The sequence below is a fragment of the Piliocolobus tephrosceles genome, chromosome 14 (assembly GCF_002776525.5).
Source record: "Piliocolobus tephrosceles isolate RC106 chromosome 14, ASM277652v3, whole genome shotgun sequence".
Classification (NCBI taxonomy): Eukaryota; Metazoa; Chordata; class Mammalia; order Primates; family Cercopithecidae; genus Piliocolobus; species Piliocolobus tephrosceles.
Window position 1 is genome coordinate 40,738,227 of NC_045447.1, and position 23,951 is coordinate 40,762,177.

General features: G+C 48.8%; 1 protein-coding gene across 1 annotated transcript in view; it reads left to right on the top strand.

Moving 5' to 3' along the window:
• Positions 1-23,951, top strand: part of GABBR2 (gamma-aminobutyric acid type B receptor subunit 2) — a 422,876-nt gene that overhangs the window by 316,718 nt on the left and 82,207 nt on the right. The window contains exons 10-12 of the mRNA XM_023202917.2: positions 4,105-4,255; positions 7,288-7,420; positions 21,595-21,702. Coding sequence (XP_023058685.1) covers positions 4,105-4,255; positions 7,288-7,420; positions 21,595-21,702 — 392 coding nt within the window. The remainder of the gene's footprint in view (positions 1-4,104; positions 4,256-7,287; positions 7,421-21,594; positions 21,703-23,951) is intronic.

Here is a 23,951-nt window from a genome sequence, read left to right on the forward strand (position 1 = left end):
TGGATGGATGGATGGATGGATGGATGGATGGATGGATGGATGGATGGTAGGGTGGATGCAGGGATGGGTGTGTGAATGGGCAGATGGATGGATAGATGCATTGGTCGGTGGGTGGGTGGGTGGGTGAGTGGATAGATGGACAGGTAAATGGGTAGACAGATGGCTGGGTAGATGGCTGGATGAATTGATCAAGTGGATGGTTGGATGCATGGGTAAGCGGATAGATAGATGGGTAGGAGGGTAAGTGGATGAGTAGGCAGATGGACAGTGGATGGACGATGGATGGGCAAACAGTCTAGTCACTGAATAGCAATAGAGAAAGCTGCCACATCCATAGCACCCTGGTATTGTTACTTTGATTCCACTGGGTCAGCAGAAATTGGCTTTCTGTGCCAGGAGCTTTTACTTTCCTTCTTGAAAGCAAGGGCATCAGAGAAGGCTCTTCCACAAACCCTTTGATTAGACTCTGTCATGTTCCACTGGAACTCTGTCATGTTCCACTCTGTCATATTTCCACTGGACCTGAGGGATTCAGCCTTGAGAAAATTGCAAAGCAAAACTCCAGTCAGCCTCTGAGAACCAGAGTGGTCTCCACACTCAGGTGAGCCTCCCTATCCCAACTGAGGGAGCTGTCGCCAGACATATCGTCACATATTACCTCAAGGGTGACTCCCCAAATTCACACAGCCTGTTCTAACCACCAGAGCCCTGGTCCCCAAGATCGGCCTGTCTGCTCTTGGACTGGGGAGATCAGGGTTTACTGAACAAGGACTCTGGGTTTGCAAATTGGAAAAAGATTGAAGCACTAAATAAATAAAAGACACAAAACACAACAGACAGGAAAAACACGAATTTGGTGGGGCAGGGACCAGTAGCCAGGACAATTGCTAAACAACAGTCAGAGGGTACCAGGTCTTCATTGGTGATGCCCGGGCCCTGCCTTTCAGCCCCAGGCTCTGTCCCCAGGCAGAGAGAACACAGGAAGCAGCTGTGCCAGGCCTACTCCCTGCTTCTCCAACCTTCCCCACTACCCAGACCATGAATAATCAGCCTCTGAACACAGAGGCCAGGCAGTTCAGGGCAGAGCCCAGGCCTTCTATCCACACCTGGCCTGAGTTCCGCTCTCACTCAGACCCCTGTACCAGCCCCCAGTGAGGCTTCTCACCGCTCTGCTAGCCTTCCCTCCTCAAGTCCATTCTGCCCTCAGCAGTCAAAGTGCCCTTGCTGTCATGGCAGGCTTAAGAAGCCACCTCTGCTCAGAGCCTCGCACGTCCCCACTGCTCAGAGAGAGGGGACCTCACTCTGAGCTGTGGCCCCAAGTCTTCCATAAAAGGACCCTTCCTCCCTTCTCTGTCTTCTTTCTCAGATCCCCCCAACTAAACTACTTACAGTTCCTCAACTGTCCTGAAACACCACTGGGCCTTGGCTCATGCTGTGCCTTCTGCCCAGGGTGCCCTTTCCTTCTCATCTTCCTGGCCAACAGCCAACTACTCTACTCATCCTTCGAGACTCAGCTCCTTTGTCACCTCCTTTCTGTAGCATTTCCTGACTCCGTCAGGCAGGACTGCACTCTGCTCCCTGCTCAGGTGTCCTATCTGATGTTATCACATCGCCTGGACCCCAGCGTCACTGGCAGCAGTTTGTGTAGTGGTTAGAGCACAAGCTTCAGGGTTAGGCAGATCTGAGTTCAAATCCTGCTGCTTACTAGCTGTAAGAGCCACGTAACACCTAGAAAATCATTGCCCCCTCTGTCAAATGGGAATAATCTTAACTACGCATGAGGCTGTTGGGTGGATCAAGTGGGAAAATCTCTATATCTTGCTTAGACTGTCATAGGCATTCAATAAATAGGATTGCTTATTAGTACTTTTCTCTTTTTTCCTATGGCTAGTGTGTAAGTTCCCTGAAGACAGGGACAGTGTATTTTTCATCTTTGTATCATTGGTGCTCAGTCCCAGCCTGACAGATGGGAGTTGATTATTCATTGTGATTAATCATTATTAATGATGAATGAATGAGTGAATGGTAATGAATGGATGAATAATGAATGAATGGACCAGATGAAAAGCAAGAAGGAAAACTCAGGACTTCTGCTGTTACTGATACTCATGGTAAACCAAGCATTTGGTGTCCACAAAGTCTTAAGATACCCCTTGTAGAGCCATCATTTTGCAAGAAGAGAAGAAGGAGTAAGAAGGAGACAACTTTCTCTTGTCTGTTGTCAATTTTCTGGAGTTGTTTCTACACAATGGGCCCCAAACCCAGTAGTGATCATATCACCTGTGAACCAAACCTCAGTTTCTTTATCAGTGTCCAGAGGGGGGCTTGTTTCCAGCCAGGAACTCACAGACACCCCAGGACTGTTCTTGCATTTGGTAGCCAGAAGGCACCTGAGTCAGGTGTTTGGGGAAGGATGATGGACAGAGGGGGAAGAAGCTTCCAGATGGTGAACTTTCACTTCTGGAAGCAAGAAATGATTTTACCTCCATCTCCTTGTGTCTGCTTTAGCCCAGAATTTGGCCCTTGATGCCACTTTTCTTATAAATGTTACTTTACATGGAATTGCTTAAGGCTTCACATTAACCACGCCAGCAGGTTCCTCACTGTTTTCAAACCTGGCAACTTCCCTAAATTTCTTAGATGGTTCAAACTCTTAATCCACCAAATGTTTCTCGCTCTCTCTCTCTCTCTTTCTCTCTCTCTCTCTCTCTCTCTTTTTTTTTTTTTTTTTTTTTGTGAGCTGGAATCTTACTCTGTCACTTAGGCTGGAGTACAGTGGCATAATCTTGGCTCACTGCAGCCTCTATCTCCTGGGTTCAAGTGATTTTCCTGCCTCAGCCTCCCGAGTAGCTGGGACTACAGGTGTGTACCAGCACACCCAGCTATTTTTGTATTTTTGGTAGAGACGGGGTTTTCTCATGTTGGCCAGGCTGGTCTTGAACTCCTGACCTCAAGTGATCCACCCGCCTTGGCCTCCCAAAGTGCTGGGATTACAGGCATGAGACACCGCGTTCAGCCAAAGCCATTGAATATTTCTAAACACATTTGAACTTGCTAGCAGTGTTTTAAACACAGATGGTCCGGGGAGTTCTCACTCCCTGCTGCCACATCTGCCCCTTTCCTGCTTGTCTCCCAAGAAGAGAGGCATACCTGGGACCCTGATGGGGCTCCCAGATTCCCAGGCTTGGCTACTTCGTAACATCTGGCTGATTCCACATACCCCTACTGGAGAGAAAAGCCCTGAAGTTTCACAATTCCACAGCAGAAACCTGACCTAAAATAGCAGCTAAGAAAGAGGGATTTGCAGGAAGCTGGGGGAGTCCCTGAATCCCTCATCCCAAACCAGTCTGTGCCTGCTAAAACTAAAACAGACTGAAAGATGGATTTGCTCTGAAACCCTCAGGGTTCCCCCAAGTTCCTGGTGCTTTTGAAGAATGAGCAGCGCACCTCTGCAGTCACATAGAGAAATGGAATCCCACAGTTCCAGGCCAGTTCTGGCACAACAGGGAGAGGAAAGTAGCTTCTGTCTCCCACAGTTACTCAGAGTCTTATGGAAACAGAAAGCCAGATAGAGCTTTTAAAACACAATGATATTCAAGCAGAAATTCCACAGCCAAAACACATATGTGTCACCATGGAACCAACAGGCAAGGTGTCCATCCTGTTGAGGAGGGATCATTTATTGTGTATGTGTAGGAGCAGAGATCTTGAGGCCAAAGCCAAGTTCTTCATCCCCAAAGGCACCCGGTGGTGCCCACTCACATCACCCAGCCCTGTGCTTCCAGGCCGTCGTTACCTTGGGGAATAAATGGTGATAGTTTTTCAACAGTGTAATTAGACCAAATCAAATTCTAGTCTTCTAATGGCTATTAAATGCATCACAAATCCTTTATTGATTCTATTTAGAGAAAGAAATAAGTCCTGGCTCAGGCTCCCTGTTGGGCAGACTGGCCAACCGCCGGATCTGCCTCACGCAGTAGATAGATGTGCCTTGTGTGGAGTTTGTGCACAGGGCCTGGCTGGATGTCCGGGACACTAAGGCAAAGGTGTTCTCGTGGAATTACTTGCACTGGGTCTCACTGATGTCTTCTCTTGATCCTCTAGGATCCGAACCACCAAAAGACAAGACCATCATCCTGGAGCAGCTGCGGAAGATCTCCCTACCTCTCTACAGCATCCTCTCTGCCCTCACCATCCTCGGGATGATCATGGCCAGTGCTTTTCTCTTCTTCAACATCAAGAACCGGAATCAGAAGTAAGCCACACTGGTCCTCCTCCGTGATACCACTTTCTGAATTGACAAGCCTGTGGACACAGTATAGGAGTGCCACATGACAGATTCCCCAGGGCCACAGAAGTCTGCAGGGCAGAGTTTCCCAAAGCGTTACTCAGTTGCTGGGATGTTGTAGGTGTTACATGTGTATGAGTAGGCGCATGCGAACACACACACAGAGGCAGGGCTGCTGGTAGTTGCACAGGAGTGTAGTCAAAGAAGTTTGAGGAAGTTAAATAAAATCGAAGGGTCCAAATCCATGGGCCTTCTCAGAGCTTTGGATGTACTCCTGTACTTTGTGGAGATCCAGGAGGAGAGAGAGAAGACAGAATTTCCCAAACTTCTTTGCCCCTATCCCCTAGCATCGCTGGGAATCACCGCTGAAGGAGGTCACAAAGTCCAGTGAAATGAATTTCCTTTGGTACAGTTCATTATGGCCAGGAAGCCCTCCCTTCCATCATCCCGTATGGCCCTCCAGATAACTCCTCATGTCACAGAGAAGAGCCCTGAAGTTCAGGGATGGAGTGCTGCTGTCCACTCATGGCAGAGTGTCTCCCTGGTTTCTTGTCTTAATTTCTTTTCCCCACCACATGCCCTTAATTCTCCAGAGGAGAGAAGCTGACTGAGTTATTCTGGTCAGTCGTGGGTAGAACTGGCCGCCACTCCAGGCGGTGGTTTTCACCCAGTGTGTTTTGCTTCTTTGGTGTCCATAGCAAATCCCTTAACCCAGCCCCAAGCCTTTTGGTGGAATGAGCAGGGGTGCAGAGCGTGGGCCATCATGGGGACAGCCACCGTGACCACCTACATGGTTCCGTGGCTCTGACATGGTGCCCAGAAGCTACACTACATGAACTCCTGGGCTGTCAGGAGTAAGCCTGATTCTGAAGAAAACAGTTTTATTGGTTTATGAGATTTTAAAATTTCTCCCTGCTTGCAAAGAAGGAATTTGGAGGCTCTAGACTTTTGTGTGTATGTGCTTGGTTTTTTAATTAATTAATTAATTAATTAATTAATTTTATTTATTTTTAAGAGTCACAGTCTCACTATGCTGCCTAGGTTTTTCTCAAACTCCTGGCCTCAAGCGATCCTCCTTCCTCAGCCTCCCAAGTTGCTGGAATTAGAGGCATGAGCTACTGTGTCCAGGGTTATTTTGTTGTTGTTTGGCTTTTTTTGATAGCAATTGCTTAGGTCAAACCTATTTCCTGAAAAACAGAAAAGAGTTTTCATCTCCTGTTATTTTATTTTACTTACAACAAATAGCACATCTACTGCCACACAAAAAAAGTGAGGCAACATTTGCCCACTCCATAAAAACCTTAAATGCTGAGCATACCTCTTAGCACTTGGCACAGGCCTGGGCACATAGTCAGCTCTCAAAGTTAGATTGACACCCCAGATGCCTCAAGAAGTCCCATCAGGACAGCAAGTTGCCCCATCATAAGACTAAACTCATTGAATTCTCTAACTACCCGCCTTGGCCTCCTAGGGGAAAGTTATCATGACTCTTTCAAAGAGGCTGGCATCCAGGTGAAGTTTTTGTTTTGTTTTGTTTTGTTTTTTAACTGGCTTGGCTATTTTAAAATCTGCAGAAAGACAGAAAATAAATATTGCTATGGTTCCCAATCCCTCCCCCTACTTCTCTCTTCCTAAATTTGTCCTATAAGGCCCACCTCCTCTGGGAAGCCTGCCCCAACCCCCAGCTCTCCCCTCCCCTGACTGCTGTAGTAATAAGAATGGAGGCACCTAAGTAGTTGATGGTTTACAAAAGGACCTCCAGGGACCTAGCGTCATCTCAGCTTCACGTGTGTCCTAGTTAACAGGATCAGTTATCTTAATACAGGTGAGGAAATTCAGCCAGGCTAAGTGACTTGGCAAGGTGTCACTTTTACGGAGTGGCCAAGTCTAAGCCCTGGACCCCATGCTCCCAACTTGAAAGCCAGCGTGCCGTCCACAGAGGAAGAGCAGCAGGCTTCTTATTTCCCTCTCCCTTTGACATACTGCATGTTTAAAATGTGAAGGGTTAACAGAATTGCAGAATGCAAAGGAAAGTGTTGGGGAACAATTGGTCGTAATTACAGTCTGCAGAAGAGCCCCTCAACCACAGGGCGCCTGAAACCTGAAGCCCTTCTAAGCTGATTGTGCTGGGGTAGCCAGGTACCTACCAGCCCACCGATGACCCTGGCTTGCTGGGCAGCTGGGGGTCACCACGGGGTTCCAGGAGGAAATGACAGAGAAAGATGCAGAGTCTGGAAGTATAAAGAATGTTCCCTGCTCCCCACCGCAGCCTAGTGAAGACAAGGGTAGTGGGTGGGATGGGGACTCTGGTGTCTACCTGTGTCACCCGCTGACTGGAGAGGTAGTCCTGCCCACGTGTGTGGCTGTCTTTGTGCACGGAACAGTGTGAGCTTTCCCAAGCAGCCCTCAGACTCACAGTTAGGCCTCCCTGACACAGTTCACTCCAGGCTGGGGAGTGTGGTGTGGGACTTTCTCCTCACTATGGGGAACGTGGCTGAAGTTACATGTCACGTTCTCTAGATATGACAGGAGCTCTCAGCCCCAGTCAAAAAAAAAAAAACCTGTCGACTTAATGCTTTTGTTTAAACTGAAAATTAATGGATGAAGAAGCTGATGTGACAGGCTGTCCCTGGGGAAGTAATGGGTGAACTTGACAAAGGAGGCAGGGAAATCAACAATCAGAAATGTATCGTTGTCCGAGGCCTTTTAGTGAAGGACAGACAGTAGGTGGGGAGAGGGGTAGAGGAAACAGAGCTTTTCGTTATTTCTCTGTAAGGGGAAGGTTCCAGGGTGAGCACCCGTGTGCTGGGGAAAATCTGACTAGAAATTTGGGCCTTCCTGCTGATGTGTCCCCTGGGGCCCCGTGGCACCTTTCCGTTTCTCTCTCTCCCCTCTAGCCTGAGCAACAATATATATCTAGCAGGCATTTGGAAAATACTTGTTGAAGGAATAACTAAATTAACAGTTGTGTTAAATCTATTGTCTCTTTCTCTTGTCAGGCTGATAAAGATGTCGAGTCCATACATGAACAACCTTATCATCCTTGGAGGGATGCTCTCTTATGCGTCCATATTTCTCTTTGGCCTGGATGGATCCTTTGTCTCTGAAAAGACTTTTGAAACACTTTGCACCGTAAGTCATTCTGCATAAGCCAGTGGCATATGATAGAAAGTTTCCTTGGTGACCTCAGTCATCAAAAACACAGATGCAAACCCAGAAATACGTGAAAATACATGAACAGGCAGGAAACAACCCATTTAGTAGTTCTTCAACTCAACAGGGAAGAATGGTGTTGCTGTCAGGCCAGAATTGGGTATAAGTACTGCCTGTAAAGTTAAGATAATGGACTTTCAGCCTGGGCAACATGGTGAAACCTTGTCTCTACAAAAAATACAAAAAAATTAGCCAGGCATGCTGGTGTACACCTGTAGTCCCATCTTCTCAGGAGGCTGAGGAGGGAGGATTGCTTGAGCCCAAAGATCAAGGTTGCAGTGAGTTGTGATCGCGTCACTGTGATCCAGCCTGGGAAACAGAGAAAGACCCTGTCTCAAAAAAAAGATAATGGACTTACCAGGCCACCGTTAGAAGAGAGCCCACTGAGAAATGATAGAGTAACACAGAAAAGGAGGGAAAAAAGTTATCATCCAGGAAAGCATCAGCACCAAGGGTGAGAGTCAGGGTCAGGATCGTTTAAGAAGGAACAGATCCTCTCCTCTACCTCAAAAACCATCAAAGAATATGACGATAGATCTTTGTATGTCTGACTTTGAGTTATATGGTAAAAGCTATAATTGTTATTTTCTATTTAAGTGGTGTTTTCTTGAATGGTTTTTTCCTTATTCTTCCCCTAAGGAGCATTTTTAGACATTTTTTCCTAATGATTCCTCTTATGAAAGTTTAATACCAGAAATATAATGTATATCTGTTTGTGTACTTTATATATATATATATATATATATATATATGGTTTATACATTAACAAGAGTAATGTTTCTTCACATTCAAGAACCAACAGTTGCCCCCAAGGGGGCTGTATCATCCCTGTGAGATATATATATATATTTAATGAAGTACAAAGCAGTGTAATTTATTTACTATATTTTAGAAAGATTATTTTTAAAGTTAATTAACATGTTAAAAATGTTAATGCCCAAAGAAATGCCTTTTAGGGTTTTTTTTTTTTGTTTTTTGTTTTTTGTTTTGAGACGGAGTTTCGCTCTTGTCGCCCAGGCTCCTGGAGTGCAATGGTATGATCTGGGCTCACTGCAACTTCTGCCTCCTGGGTTCAAAGGATTCTCCTGCCTCAGCCTCCCAAGTAGCTGAGATTACTGGCATCCACCACCATGCCTGGTTAATTTTGTATTTTAAATAGAGACGGGGTTTCTCCATGTTAATCAGGCTGGTCTCAAACTCCCGACCTCAGGTGATCGGCCTGCCTCAGCCTCCCTAGTAATTTTTTTAAAGGGGGTTATGTATTAGCAATCACTTAATAGTTGTATGGAACTAACTCTCAGTTGAAAATATCATGAACTTACTTTTTAAGAATAAAGTAACCAGTTGGGATTTATTTCTGGACACTGACTAAGATCTGTCCAAATGGGGCTAACCAGTTGGGTCTCTAGTCCCAGATGCAGTAATTCATCCAGTCCCCTGCCTGGAAGACCAGAGCTGGAGGGCATGGTCAAAAGATTGGTGCTGAGTGGATTAATCCAAAAGCCACTCCTTTGTTGGTACTGTTTTCTTTCAAGACATTGAGAGCGCTGTGGGCCCTTTTTGGCAAAGCAGCCTTCTTTAGGCTGCATTTGTTGCTCACAAGCCTCGGTGTGGCCACTGCTGGATGATAAGGGCTGAAGGCTAGCAGTGAGGGACGCTTACGTGAAGGACTCCTTAAATGTGCTGCAAGTCCCCACTCACACCCCAGACTTTGAGGACTGGATCTGGGCCAGTCCCTCTGCTCTGGCACAGCACATGGAGGGAAGCCCCCTGAGATCTTACAGTCTAGGGGATTTTGCTCCCCGGATTTCTGCAAATGATTAGACTGGACTGACTGTTACACACCATCAAGAAATCGTTCCTATCACCAGTAACTTCAGTGTGAGCATGAGCTGTCTAGCCAGGGAGAGGTCTACAGATACACTTACTTTATCCTCAGTTGGGCAGTGCCTTGAGAAGTGCGTGGTCGAGTCCCCAGTAACTGAGGGGGTAGTGAGGTCACTGGTGTGCTCAGGCCCCTCTCCTTTCCTGGAGGGACCTCCATGGCCATCAAACCCCAGTGCTCCAGGGTCACTTGGTTCATTCTTCCCACTCAAGAGTTTTTCACTCCAAGCCTGGAACTGGCTCATTCCCACCAAAAGACCAAAAGAGTGTGGCCTTCCCATAATTCCCATTATTCTGCCCTTCTGGGAGTGAAGAAAGTGAATACAAAAGATGCAAGTCCCTGGCTTCACTGTGCCTGGAGTCAGCTTACAAAGAAGCTGAGATGCTCAAAAGTCCTTGTGGGTATGGTTCAGTGGGGTTGTTCTCTAAAGAATACGGCCTTCTGGGGCCAGGTGCAGTGGTTCATGCCTATAATCCCAGCACTTTGGGAGGCCAAGGCAGGCAGACTACCCAAGGCCAGGAGTTCAAGACCAACCTGACCAACATGGAGAAACTTTGTCTGTACTAAAAATACAAAATTAGCCAGGTGGGGTGGCGCATGCCTGTAATCCCGGCTACTCGGGAAGCTGAGGCAGGAGAATCGCTTGAACCCAGGAGGCAGGGGTTGCAGTGAGCCGAGATCATGCCATGGCACTCCAGCCTGGGCCACAAGAGCAAAACTCCATCTCAAAAAAAAAAAAAAAGAGTGTGGCCTTCTGGCATGAGAATGATGACCAAAGCACATGGAAGTCTTGCTAGTTTTAGTGGAAGTGTGAAGACCACTGAGTCTCTGATATTCCTACATCAGCATGACTTTTACGCCCTGAGGTGCCTAACAATTTCATGAGCATACAATTTATTTATGGTCAGCTTTCCTGGGCAGTAGTGAAGCCTGAATAAAAGGTTGCTCCTGAGGGACCCTGATGAGGTTGAATGAGGAAAGTGAGGATTTCTCTCTTCCATCTGTGCTTAGGCTTCCTCCCCAAGTTTTAGGACACTATGATGATTACAGTAATGGAAATGGTACTGGGGCTGGGTGCAGTGGCTCATGCCTATAATCCTAGCTCTTTGGGAGGCTGAGGCGGGTAGATCACCTGAGGCCAGGGGTTCAAGACCAATCTGGCCAACGTGGCAAACCCCGTCTCTACTTAAAAATACAAAAATTCACTGGACATGGTAGTGCATGCCTGTAGTCCCAGCTACTCGGGAGGCTAAAGCAGGAAAATCGTTTGAACCCAGGAGGCAGAGGTTGCAGTGAGTTGAGATTGCACCACTGCACTCCAGCCTGGGCGACAGAGCAAGACTCCGTCTCAAAAAAAGAAAAAAAGAAGAAAAAAAAAAAAGATACTGGGGACAAGTTTGGCAACTCCATTTTCTCAGTGGCATCCCTGAGAGGCGAGGGGCTTGCCTTGCTCCCCCAGCTGAGAACCAGTGGAGCAAAATCCTACCCTCATTCTGCCACGGCCCCAGTCCCTCCCGGGGGCCACTCTGCCCATCTCCTCGTCACTTGCTATTGGCCACCTGGGAATGCCTCCAGCAGGCCTGAGTTTCAGTCTTCACTACAGAGACTCCTGCAGCAGATATCAAGGGCTGCCCAGCCTTCAGAAACTCTCTCCTTCCCAGAAAGAAGTTCCTGACATCTCGCCTTGTTCACAAGCCAAAGGCTATGAAAGCACGGGTGCTTTCTCAAGTTTGACCTGAATTCGACAACCACGGGTTGGGGAGCAAAAACAGGGACATCCCCCACACCCAGGGCTTTTCTTTTAATGAAGCCTGACATTCTATTCTGGCTCATTTGTGTGAGGGGAAGGTTGTCCTGGGAAGCCGGGGAAGGCTGGTATGAATAAATCATAAAGCGCTTTACAAATCAGCATCGGCTCTGAAGATGAGGGCCCGAAAAGATGCTAGGGCCCAGTTCTCGCCACCTCTGAGAATTAATTTATTTGCAGTCAAGGCTGTCTTAGAAGCTCTGTAAAGGGGAGTCCACACGCATGACTGTGGGGAAAAGGCATAGATTATCTACCCTGGATTGAATTGGGTCAGCACAGATGTGTACATGGGTTAGGGCTGGGGCCATTTATTTACTAATTCTCAATATTGCCCAGGAAGAGGAAGTGAAAGCCCTTGAATTTAGGGCCTAAGTACCAGTCCCCGGTGGGTACAATTTGGATTGTATTCCACCTGCTATTCCAGGGTGGGCAGCTCCTGAATTTCACTTGGTGCCGTGGATTCTGTTCTTCGGACCTAGAAGGCTGCTCCCCGCAAACTCCCACCAACCAGGGAGCTGCAAGGAGAAGTAGGCCCATATGTTATAGTGATCACGGATCTTCCAACAACAGCCTGCATTCGACTGCCACCTCCTCCACTAACTGGCTCCTGACTGCAGCAAGTGACTTAACCTCAGTTTTCTCATCTGTAAAATGAGCGTAACAGTTTTCCCTCTGCAGGATTACAGTGTGGGTTAAACAAGACGATTCAGACAAGCCGCCTGGAACTCAGGGAGAGTGCTACATGGAGGGATGTAGGAGGAGGGACAGGCATCACAGCTTGTCACCTTGCATCCTCGCCACAGTGTAATTTCCTGGTGTCCCACACTGGGTTCTGTAAAGAACAGGGGACAAGGTAGACCATGAGGCCCGGTTCAGACATGGTGCAGCCAAAGTCACAGTTCTGTCTGCTCTGCTGCCATATAAATGCTGCTTTTTTCTCCCTTTTCGATTTCAATGTAGCAGCCTAACACAGTGAGAAACCATGAACACCACCTCAGGCAGAAACCTATGGCAGTCACAAGATTAGGCCTCTCTAGGGGCTACACCTCTGCTCAGACAAGGGTGGGTACGTGTGTGAAGTGAGTGCACACACATTCACACACACACACAGTGCTACTGCTAGAGACGCGGTTTCTCTTAGTTCCCATCCCCCACTCCCTCTGACCCTTTCCAGAATCTTCCCAGCCTGTCACTGCTGGTTTCTGCCAGTCTTGAGAGCAGCTCCAGCTATACCCCGTGCTGTCTCCCTGGACACTGTGTGGGTAGTGGAGTCACCATAGCAACGTGGCCCCTGTGGACATGGAGCTGTCTGCAAGGACGGTGTGGGCCAGGGCCCCAGTGCCGGGGAGAAGGGATGGACCCTCGCAGCTGAGCTGACCTGGCTCTGGGATCCCAGCCCCTGTCCGCCCAGACAAGGAGCCCAGCAGGTGGGGAAGAGAAAAAGCACTTGCCTTCCTTGTGGATCTGAGGCAGAAACCCCAGCTCGAGCGTGGGAGGAGCAAGAAGGGACTTTGTAGACAGGATGAGGAGGCTCCAGGTGGACCTTAGATCCCAGCGTGGGCCTCACACAGGCCTCTCAGAAGCATTCCTGGGCGTGCGTTAGTCAATAGCTTCCTGTTAACTCCCCGAGTCTGTGCCTTCACCCCTGCGATTCACCAAGGCCAGCTTTCAGCCGGGGGCAGCCTTTCCTTCATGACCACCTGAGAAGGCCAAGTTCACTGTCCCCACCTGAAGGAACAGAAAACTGAAGCCCTGTCACACACTGCTAGGCAGCAGGGAAGAAGTTTAAAACGAGCTCTGTTGGACCACAAAGGTGACTGAGATGTTTCATTAGAAAACAATAATATTCAGATTTTTTATTAGCTGGCTTATACCAGAAAAAAAAAAAAAAAGTCAACTAAGTTATTAGGGATGTGGTAACCACTTATCCCAGCCAATATTACCAATATTATCAGATTCTTTTAAATTGAGCTATAATCCACATACCATAAATTTTGCCCTTTTAATGTGTACAATTCAGTGGTTTTAGTCTATTTCATTTTTGATGCCTCTCCAGAGTATATTGGAGTAGCACCAAAGAGAGAGGTTCTGCTGTGGCACTGATTGTATTCAAATCCCAGCTGCACTACTTCCTAATGTGTGACTTTGTTTACCTTATTTAACATCTCTGAACCTTTGTTTCCTCTTCTGTAAAATGGGGATGATAGTAATAGGGTTGTGAGGATTAAATGAGATCATGTATGTAAAGCACCTAGTGCCTGCCACACAGTAAGACTTCATACATCTGAACCATTAGCATTATATGTGAAGGAGTGATGGGACTGTCTGGATAATTGTGTTCACCTCTGGATACCATTAAGACAGACACTGATAAAGCAGAGTAAACGTGGGATGAAGAGGGCTGGGAGGCCAGGCGCAGTGGCTCATGCCTGTAATCCCAGCACTTTGGGAGACTGAGGTGGGTAGATCACGAGGTCAGGAGTTCAAGGCCAGCCTGGCCAAGATAGTAAAATCCAATCTCTGCTAAAAATACAAAGATTAGCCGGCCATGGTGGCAGGTGCCTATAGTCCCAGCTACTCGGGAGGCTGAGGCAGGAGAATCACTTGAACCTGGGAAGCAGAGGTTGCAGTGAGCCAAATTGTGCCACTGTACTCCAGCCTGGGCGACAGAGGGAGACCCTGTCTAAAAAGAATAAAAAAGAAGAGGCTGGGAAAACCAGTTGATGCTGGCTGGTTTGGTGTGGGTACCCATGGCAACCTCTGGCTTTCTGTGGCCTTGCGGGGCGGGAACAGACTTGGGTCCTGCCTAAGTCAAAGCCAAACTGGTGGCTGCCTCTGCCACCTTGAGTGCCGAAAGGGGCTTTGGGGCAGGCAGCAAGGGAGGTAAGAATGACACAGACGGGACCTCTGAGGATGCTGCAGCCATGTAGTGGTTGGAATCTGACCTAAGAAGCCAGTTCGGCCCAGGGCTGCCCTGAGGGACGCTCAGAAGAGCGTGGCTCGGCTTTAGCTCCTCCCAGCTGCCTCTACTTGCTGACCACCCCAACTCTTTTATCTACTTTTCCACTAAAAAATGTATGTATATTATAGGCGTGGCACTCAGTGAATTTTCACAAACTGAACTCAAGTGTGAATCCAGGATCCATATCAAGGAGCAGGGCCTTACCAGCATCCCAGAGGCCCTCCCTGTCTCCTTCCAGTTCCTATCTGTCCCACCCCTCCTCCCCCTGCCAAGCGTGGCCCCCATCGCAGCTCCTGCTTGCACAGACAGTGCTACTCAGTGCACACTGAGCCACCTGGGGTCCGAATGGAAAGCAGCAGGTCTAGAAGGGGGCCTGTACATTCCTGACACACTCTCAGGGGATGCTGATGCCACATCCCCAGACCACACTTGGCAGAGCAGGGATAAGATTAGTACCTGATGCTTTATTTTTGTGTTTGTCTCTTGGAGACTGGTTGTGTAAGATAAATGGAAGCACCAGAAGCCTGGTCTCCTGGGGCCCAGCTGTGGGAGGGAAGGAGCTCCTGGGGTAGAAGACACCGAGTGTGGCCCCCACCCTCGAACCTTGGGAAGCAGGGTGGTTCTGTCACAGCTGGCGGGGGGGGTTTGAGTCCTGAAGCACCCCTTCAGCCCCTCCACCCTGCTCAGATGGGTGGCAGCTGGGCAGGGATGGGGCAGGAGAGGCCTAGACACTGGACTGGGGAGTGTGATGTCCTCTTCCTGCCCTCCTAGAGGTACTGGAATTTTCTAACTCTAACTAGAAAGGTAAAGGCTGCCTAGGAACACCACTTGGCCTCCCAGTAAATTCAAGTCTGGCAGGAATTAATGAAACATTTTTAGTGAAAAGGCCATAAATCTGTGGGGTTTTTTGTTGTTGTTGTTGTTGCGTGGGGATTTCTTTTTGAGGCAGTTGAGAAGTAAAGCAATGTAATAACGTGGGTTTGGGGCTGTTTCTGCAGGTGGGCTCTCATGGCTGGCCATGGTAATATGCTTTGTGATTTCAGAAGGCAGCAGGAAGGCTGGGCCAGGAGATACCCACAGGGTTTGGTGGTGGCCTTGCCTGGCAGGTCCAGACCAGCTCGGGGAGAGGGCCCAGGGACTGGCTGTCACAGGGCCTGATTGGGCCAGCTGGAGTCCTGGATGGGGTACAGATGCCCGCTTGATGACAGTGGCCTCCCCACCCCCAACTGCCTTCCAGAGGAGGGGGCTGAGTGGGGAACCAGGGACTCCCCAGACTCCTGAGTCAATACGTAGATGATGGTCTCCCTTCCAGACAGCCTACATGTGGGCCATTCCAACCTGTGGCTCTGCTCAGCACTCTTGTTCCCACAATTCATTCTTTCATATGATAACATTCCCAGGCACCTACTAGGCACAGATCATGGTCCTTGGGGAGCTGGCAGTGTAGATTGAAAACCTAAGTAAACAAACAGTTCCCATTTACTATGTTGTGTACACTGGCAGAGACAGGCCTAGGGGAGTGGGTAAGGCCCAGAAGCAAGGGACAAATCAGGGAAGACTTAAAATAAGGGACCCCTCTGAGTGAGCTCGTTAGTTCTGGAAGTCCTAAACGATACACCATACTTGCCCACAGAATTCTCAGCAGCTACATTCACATGACATGGTCACTCAGTCCTTCCTCTCTGACCCTGATGCCCACTCATCCATGTCTTCTGTCCACAGAGCTGCATGAAGGCACATAGCAGCCCCCTCCCCACCACGCCCCACCCCTGCCTGCCACCACCCATCTGAGAATGCTGCTCTTCCAAAACCTCCCCAACCTCCAGTCCTGAGGCACCTTCTGGGGTTGTGGGGGAACAGGAAGAAAGGCTCTTCCTCATTCGGCACTGTTCTGTGACCCAGGCCAAGGCTGCTAAGGGCAGTGTGCACTTTCTGCACTACACAAGGGTGTTGGCATTAGGGGCAGGAGCTGAATTTTGGCCTGTGATCTGCTCTTTGAGCCAAGTTCTCAGAGTCTGTTGGCTTCGAGGGCCTTAAGGAGTGGAGTCATTCAGAAAGGGCCCAGAGGGGATGCCTTTCAGAAATTTCTCCTCCCAGAGGGGGAACCTCTCTCTGATTTGCCCCAAGGCTCCTAAGATGCCCCCTAGGCCCTGACTTGGGTTCCAAAGTGCTTCTGCAGGTCCCGAGTCACCTTTGCCCCCTGCACCATTCCCCCAGAAAGGCTCTGCTATACTCTAGACTCCAGAGAAGATTTTCTGTACAGGTCTTACCCAAAAGACCCTGAGCAAGATGGAGTTTTTTGGAGCTGTTTCTAGAGGCTGCTCTTCAAAGTCTTATAACTTCAGGATGTATCTGTCGCCCCTGCCCCAGAAGACAAGACAGGCCCTGGAGACCGCAGGCCTCTCACTTCTCCCACCTCATACCTCACAGTGGTCTGGGTCTTGCTTTGGGGCACTCTGGGAGTTTCTTCCCTCCTTCTCCCTATTGATCACCTGGAATGAGCAGTCAGAATGAAATAAAAGGCCCTTGAAGAACCTTTTGGACAGCAGGAGAGTGACTTGCCCTTGTGTCCAGTCAGCCACCAGAGCTTGCGCCTCCCTCTGACTTGTTGGCCTGAAGCCCACGTGAATCTGTGGCAACGGGAGACCCGGAGCACAGCGTCCCGTCCTCCCGTCCATCACCTGTCAGAGCAGGCCTGCCAGCAGAGGTTGTGTGTCCATTTTCATGCTGATCCCCAGAAGGGCATTGAAAGTCCTTCACCCGGCCAGGCATGCTTCGTGAAATCAATGGAGCAAGCGGCTGAGCAGAATTGTTCTGGGCATAGATGCTTCCTTCCATTTGGAGATGTGCTCTCATTTCTTTTTCCTTTTTCATAGCTGAGACGGAGATGGGCGCTGCCTGCCGAAAGTTTGTCTTCCCCCATGGATGTATTATGTTCAAGGCAGTTTGCAGAGCGTGCTGAGTACTTGATGGCTAAGGGGAGAAAAAGAAAGATGTTAAATCAGAAAAATAAACACATGTAAGACTTTAGGAGAAAAAGTGACGTAGCTGGTTGGTGTTGATGAATCAGTAGAGACTTATATTGGTGGTAACATATTGGAAAACAGAATCATTAGAACCCTTCAGATGAAACCTTCTAGTTTATTCGGCATCATAGAGCCACGTAGAAGGGAGGCACCTGGATGTCATTAAATGAAACCTCCCTCAGTGCAGGAAATGCCCCTGAAGCATTCTGATGGAGGGGGAGAAGTGGGGCGGGGGGGTCTTCCAAGCTTTGCTTGAATATGTGGAGTGATGGGGAGCTCACTACCTGCCAGATAGCATGTAGAAGGGACAGCTGAGGCCATGAGCTCAGCCTCTTTTGCTATCAAATGCTCCAGTTCTCTCTGTGGTCTTCCTTTATTTTGCTTGCTTGGGCTCAACTTGCACATCTGTGGTGACAAAGAGTTTACAACCTCTTAAACTGACCCATCCAACCTGATTGTCTCCTCTTGGCTCCAGAGATTTAAAGGTGGGCACAGCAGGCCCTGCCTCCCAGTAGCTTTATCTAGTGGGAGAGGCAGACAGGTGATCAGATAGATGTCATCTCTGTGTGACCAGCAGAGCAGAAACATGCTTGAAGGCAGAAGTCGTGAGGAGGAAGTGGTCAGGACCTCCCTGCAAGGTCTCAGTAGGCTTCTCAGAGGAAGTGGCTCATAAGCTTGGATTTCAGAGGATGCATGAGAAGTTGTGAAGAACATTGAACAAGGAATGGCATTTTGGTGGAGGAAACAGCACGTGTCAGACCTGGCAGCATGAACCAGTGTGATGTGAGGGGAAAGACTGAGCAGTGCAGGATGGCTTGAGGAATATCAGAAGAGGTAGGATGGAGGGGGCTGTACGCTGCCTGCTAAGAATTTGGAGTTGAACCTGAGGGCTCTGTGGGGCAGCAATGGGTTTAAATCCCAGAAGCTTAAGCTGGACTAACACTTAATACGGGGACTGACTGTGGAGCCCTGGCAGTAGGTGTCTGGTGATTGTAGGCAGGAACGCTCCCAAAGACAAGGTGGTTAGTCAGTTCTCTACACCAGACAGCAATGGGATGCAGCATTGAGAGTCTCCAAGACAACCCTCAAGTTCAGTGATTCACTAGGACTCTCAGGGCTCAGCGTGCAGTCATACTCGCAGCTATGACTTATTACACTGAAAGAATGCACAGCAATATCAGCAAAGGAAAAGGCACATGGGGAGGCGAAGTCCAGGGGAAACCAGGTGCCAGCTTCTGATAGCCCTATCACGGCAGAGGTGCACAGGACACGCTTACTTTCCCCAGCAATGAGTAGCGACCACATATGTGAAATGCTGCCCAGGGAAGCCCATTAGAGATGCCATGCCCAGGGATTTTAGTTGGGGGATGGATATGTTGACACCGTCGGCCTACTACATAACAAAATTCCAGACTTGCAGAAGGAAGGCAGTGTTCAGCATAGACCATGTTGTTTGCACAACCCGTTTAGGCACAGTGAGCTGCTCTTATCATTGAGGAGATGGTGGGAACCATCCAGAATCCAAGCTCTCAGATACCAGCCAAGGACCAACCTTCAAATCAGACCTTCCTAAAGACAACGGTCTCAGGCCTGCTATGTTAACTCTTTTCTGCCCAGGCATCCTCAGCTATTCTTTGCTTTTAGTTTATGGCAACATATTGCAATTTCCAGATGCCAGGTTAAATTTATTTTATTGAGTTTTAACTAACGACTAATTAGATGGTTGAGTCTTAATGAATTTAGCACTCACAAAATAGACAAGTGGCCTGGAAATGATTGTTTCAAAGAAAACATAAGTTAAAGCAAATATTAAGAATGCTTAGCACAGTAAGGCCAGACGCAATGGCTCTTTCCTATACTCCCAACACTTTGGGAGGCTGAGGCAAGAAGATCACTTGAGTTCATGAGTTCAAGGCCAGCCTGGGCCATATAGCAAGATTTTATCTGTACTAAAAAAAGTTAGCCAGGCATGGTGGTACATGCCTGCAGTCCCAGCTACTCAGGAGACTGAGGTAGGAGGATTATTTGAGCTCCAGAGTGGCGGCTACAGTGAGCTGTGATTGTACCACTGCACTCCAGCCTGAGTGACAGAGCAAGATCTCATCTCAAAAAAAAAAAAAAAAAAATGCTTAGCACACTGGAGTGACACATCTCCTCAAAACAGATCTTTGTCAGCCACAGGATGAGGTAAAAATGATGATATTACTTCATCTTTGTCCTTTTTAAAATGCCCATGGTCTGTATATGGTAATTTGTAAAATTAAACATGTTCAAGAGAACGTTATCAAACATGCTGTAGACTATTGGTCTTAACAGTCGTGTTAATAAATTAGCTTTACAAGTGTGTTGAGGTCCCCGGAGGGTGTTACAGGTTGGTCAGCTACCCCCTCTGGGTGTGTCCTGGTCCTTTGACATCTGGCTCCTAGGTGTAAATGAACCTTATTTGAGTTGAGGAGACTCCATCTGAGGAGGAGGCAGCAGCAGGATGTTGGGGAGAGAGACCTGGACCAGGATGAAGCATCGAGTTCCAGGCTCAGCTCTGGAGCTGTGTGGCATGGTTAAGGGAAATATCTTAAATGCGCTGGGCCTCAGTTTCTTCACCTGTTAAGGGATTTCCTCGCTTAACTGACACCTCCAAAAAATCACCTTGGTGTTTGTTGTTTTAGTTGTTGTTTGGTTTTATTATTATATACCTTGGCTCCGGCCTAATAATACTTGTTGAAGATGAACAAATGAACAATGAACAAACCAATGAATGAGTGACCCAGCAAACTAATGAACGAGTGAATGAATGAATGAATAAGATGAACTGTCAAGTCCCATGCATCTCTGACAGATGACAAACGTATTTTCTGGTCATTGAATATGCTCAGGTCTAAATTCTCTATCTTTGGCTCTTTCCCCCTCCCTGTTTTGTATACTTTTCTCATATCCTTTTATGATCATCTGGGTAATAATGTGGCCATTCTACATTGTTTCTAAAGCACTGTGATTCATTTTTACCTGTCTGATTTCTCCTTGTTTGTGAAATTTTAAAAAAAAGAAAAAGAAAATAGAAGGCTCAGTGCCCACCTGTACCCTCGCAGCATTCATGCTTCACAGGCCCGTGTTTCCGAACAAGTGCGGTGATACTGTTTTCCTTCCCTTGATTTAGTGGGTCGGCCTTGCAGTCTAAAAATAGTTCCTATTTTTACAAATAAAATGGAAATGCAAAATGTTCTGTCTCTGAAAACCCGGAGAGTCAAGTTGCCGGAAAGGCAGGAGCAGAATGAATCCATAAGGGGAATGGGCTGGGAACATTTCTTGGAAACTTCCTGCTTATGCTGGTGGCAGCCAGCCCTGAACTAGAAGGGGCCTGGGGAAGCCAAGTAAAGTTGCTGTGCTCAGTTCCTCTGGATGCAGAGGGCCTGAGCTGTCTGCTGCAGCCTAGCTGCCTCTCTTTTCCCCTACCACATTCACCTTTCTGCCTTGTGTTCAGCCAAGGCAGGTTGGAGCCCTTCAAAGGAAACTAAGCTCAACAGAGCTGAGGGAAAGCAAAGACCCAAGCTCAGAGCTGCAGCTCATGGGGCACGTGGCTTTTCTGTCCCAGTGAGTGGGAGGCCCCAGAACTCAGTGGTGCACAGCCCAGGGCTGGACCATGATGTGGGGCCCCCACCTGGAGATATGCAAGTCTCCTGGGTATTAGAGGGTGTCCAGTCTAAATGGTGAGGGTTGGGGGTTCTGGGAGTGATGCAGTACAGGTGAAGGTGGGTGTCCTGGAGGCCCCTAAAACCTAACAGGTGGTGGCCAGCCTGTTCCAGCCCTAAGGGATCCAAGTTGTAGGCTCATGTCAGGGCCGGCTGTTCCCATTAGCCACCAACCCAGGGCTAGGGGTCAGGGCACACCTTGGTCCTGAGGAATAGGTGAGAGCCAGACAGGGCCTCAGTCCTGAGCAGGGACCGAGGTCTAAGTGTGAGCTCAGTGGCCAGGCTGGCCTGTGCTGACTAACTGGCCTTCCAAAGTCACACTGGACAGTAGTAGCCACATGGCCTGACCATGTGGGGAGAGGGCTGGGCAACAGGAAGAAGGAAAGGAGGAGGGGAAGTGAAGGCCAGAGGGCTGGACCATCACCTTTCGGTGGTACCTCAGCTGTCTGTGGCTCTCTCTCTCTGCCGGGCTCTCTCTGGGCCCATCTAAGGGAGGATTTGAATCTTGCACTCCTGTATGCCCAGTGCCCCGGGTCTGGTAGGTGACTGATAGAACTAAATGCCTATTGAATGGAAATTTGATTAAAAGATGCCAGTGAAACTCAACGATATGTAGAGGGGAGTATTTTTCCCTGTCGTGAAAAGTGCCCCTGCAGGGTGGTCTCATACCTGATGAAGTCCGTCTACCTAAGGAAGGTCAATGCCTCTGTTTTCTCATGGCTTCTAGGTCAGGACCTGGATTCTCACCGTGGGCTATACAACTGCTTTTGGGGCCATGTTTGCAAAGACCTGGAGAGTCCACGCCATCTTCAAAAATGTGAAAATGAAGAAGAAGGTAATCACTCTCCTTCTGTTTCAGGGTATTAGCAGTGTTCACTCAGCATTTATCTAGCAAGTATATACTGTATTCCAGGCACTGAGCTATTTGCTGGGGATCCAAACTAAACACAATCCCTACCTCCTGCTGCCTTCAGCCTACTGGGGAAATTGGACAGTTAACAAAGCATTTATAACACACGGTTATCAGGGCTGACTGGGGACATGTAGGGAGTGCTGGGGTACAAAACACTCAAGGGAGGCTTCATGGAGGAAGTGCCACCTATGCTGGGGCCTGGAGGGTGAGTGGGAGTTAACCAAGCAAAGGGCATAGAGATGCTGGGGACCTTGTCAAAGGAACCATCCATGGCAGCCTGGGGATAGGAGGAGGGTGGTCAGGAGCTGAGAGAGGCTTGATGTGGCTGGGGCATAGGGCTCGTGGGGACAGGGTACAGGGAGAGGCTGGAAGGGAAGGCTGGAGCCACATGAAGGAATCTGCACTTTAACTTATGGGCAATAGGGAGCTCTTAAAAGAGAGGAGTGAAACAGGGCTGGTACTGGATTTAATGATTCCGTTTTCAAAGAGGCCCTTGTAGGACAGGAGCTCAGCCTTCACACCGTGGACTGCATTCGCCACCCGTGAGGTTTGGTATAGCCATGATGTTGCTGACCTTGACTCTTAGTCATAGAGAAACTTTGTCCACCACTGTCCTTTTTAACTCTTGCAGTGGTACTGGATCTCCCCTTTCTTCTGGATAAAATTTGTGGCAAGTCTTATGATTTTGAAGGTCCTCTGGTCAGTAACTATTATAATATGTAGAGACTATCATTATATTCAAAACTTCAAACAGTATTCATTGGCACAACTTCTCCCTCTCCCAGCTCAGGCCTGCAGCAGGCCGGCCACCTGCCTTGGGAAAAGGGGTATAGGCTGGCTGCTTCTCTCTTTAGCCAGCCTGCATTCTTTCCCCATCATCCCGTCCACCCAGGTGTCCAACCCCTCTGGAGTTGGAATTAGGAGTGGTAGAAGGGGCAGGAAATACCTTACTTGCTTGGAGCTGGCATTGGGCTTACTGGGCCTGGTGAGGATTGCAGCGGGCCCTTTAGACTCCTGCGGTGCTTTTCTGGGTCCCTCATTACTGGGACTTTCTCTCCTGCCATGCTCCTGATGCAGATGAAATGCTCCCCCAATTGGCTATTTGTGGCTTCTTCCCCTGCTCCTGAGCATCCTTCAGTTCTCCACCCTGGGGTCACCTCACCCCTCCAGCTAATCCTGGACAGGGCCGCACAAGCTCTTCCTCACCCATGGCCCACATCTGGGGCACAGAAAGCACTCCTGCACCCTTTGCACCTACAAACCTAAGGACTGAAGGCTGATGTCACTGTAGCAGCTGCCTCTCTTTTGTTCCATCCTCAGAGCAGCTAGCCAGTCCATCATCCCCCATTAGATTTCTCAAGCAGGAGTCAGACACTAGTCCACAGGGTCCCCCAGGCTGCAGAGACTCCTATCAAACCACTCAGTGATCTCCTTTTCACTGGAAATCAAGGCCTCTTTCTTGATTTGAGGTCATGGAGGAAGCGTTCCCTCCCAGTCCACCCGTTTCTGTCACCAGGGGAGGGGTCTCATAGTACCATGATACCTCTTACCAAAAAGCCTCTTCTCAATTCAGTCCCCCACCCATCACACCCTAGGCCCCTACACACGCTCTTCAAATCCTGATGTGGGCATCACCTGTTTACTGACACCTCCTCTGCATATCCTCACTGTGGGCTCATCCCAGTGGAACATGGAGCCTGTTCCGGTTTTTCACCGGAGCCTGCATTTTGCTCCCTGGTTACCTGGCGCCAGTGGTGGACAGCAACCCAGCCCGAGCAGTGAGGCCAACAGGCAAAACAGAAGCCTGGAATTCTAGTCTCTGCTCCACTGCTGATCTGCCGTGTTCCTTAGACAAAGCTCTTAATCTTTCAGGACCTCTGTGTCCTCATCTGTAGAATGGGGATACATTGATATAGTATTGTCCCCTTAGCTGTGATTCTGTGGGCTCCTGCCTGGTGTCCTGGTGATACCTCTCCCTCCTCAGGTCCCCCACCCACCTCTTCACTGCCACGGTCCTTCTTCAGGACTGCAGCTCCCTGTCCTCTCCAGATGAGGTGGAGGGATATTCTGTTCTCTGCCCCCTGCTCCACACCCAAACCACCTTAGGAAATCCACAGGCTGCATTTAGAGTGGAGAAAGAGCCTGCTCTGCCGCCCTGTCCCTATGCTCAC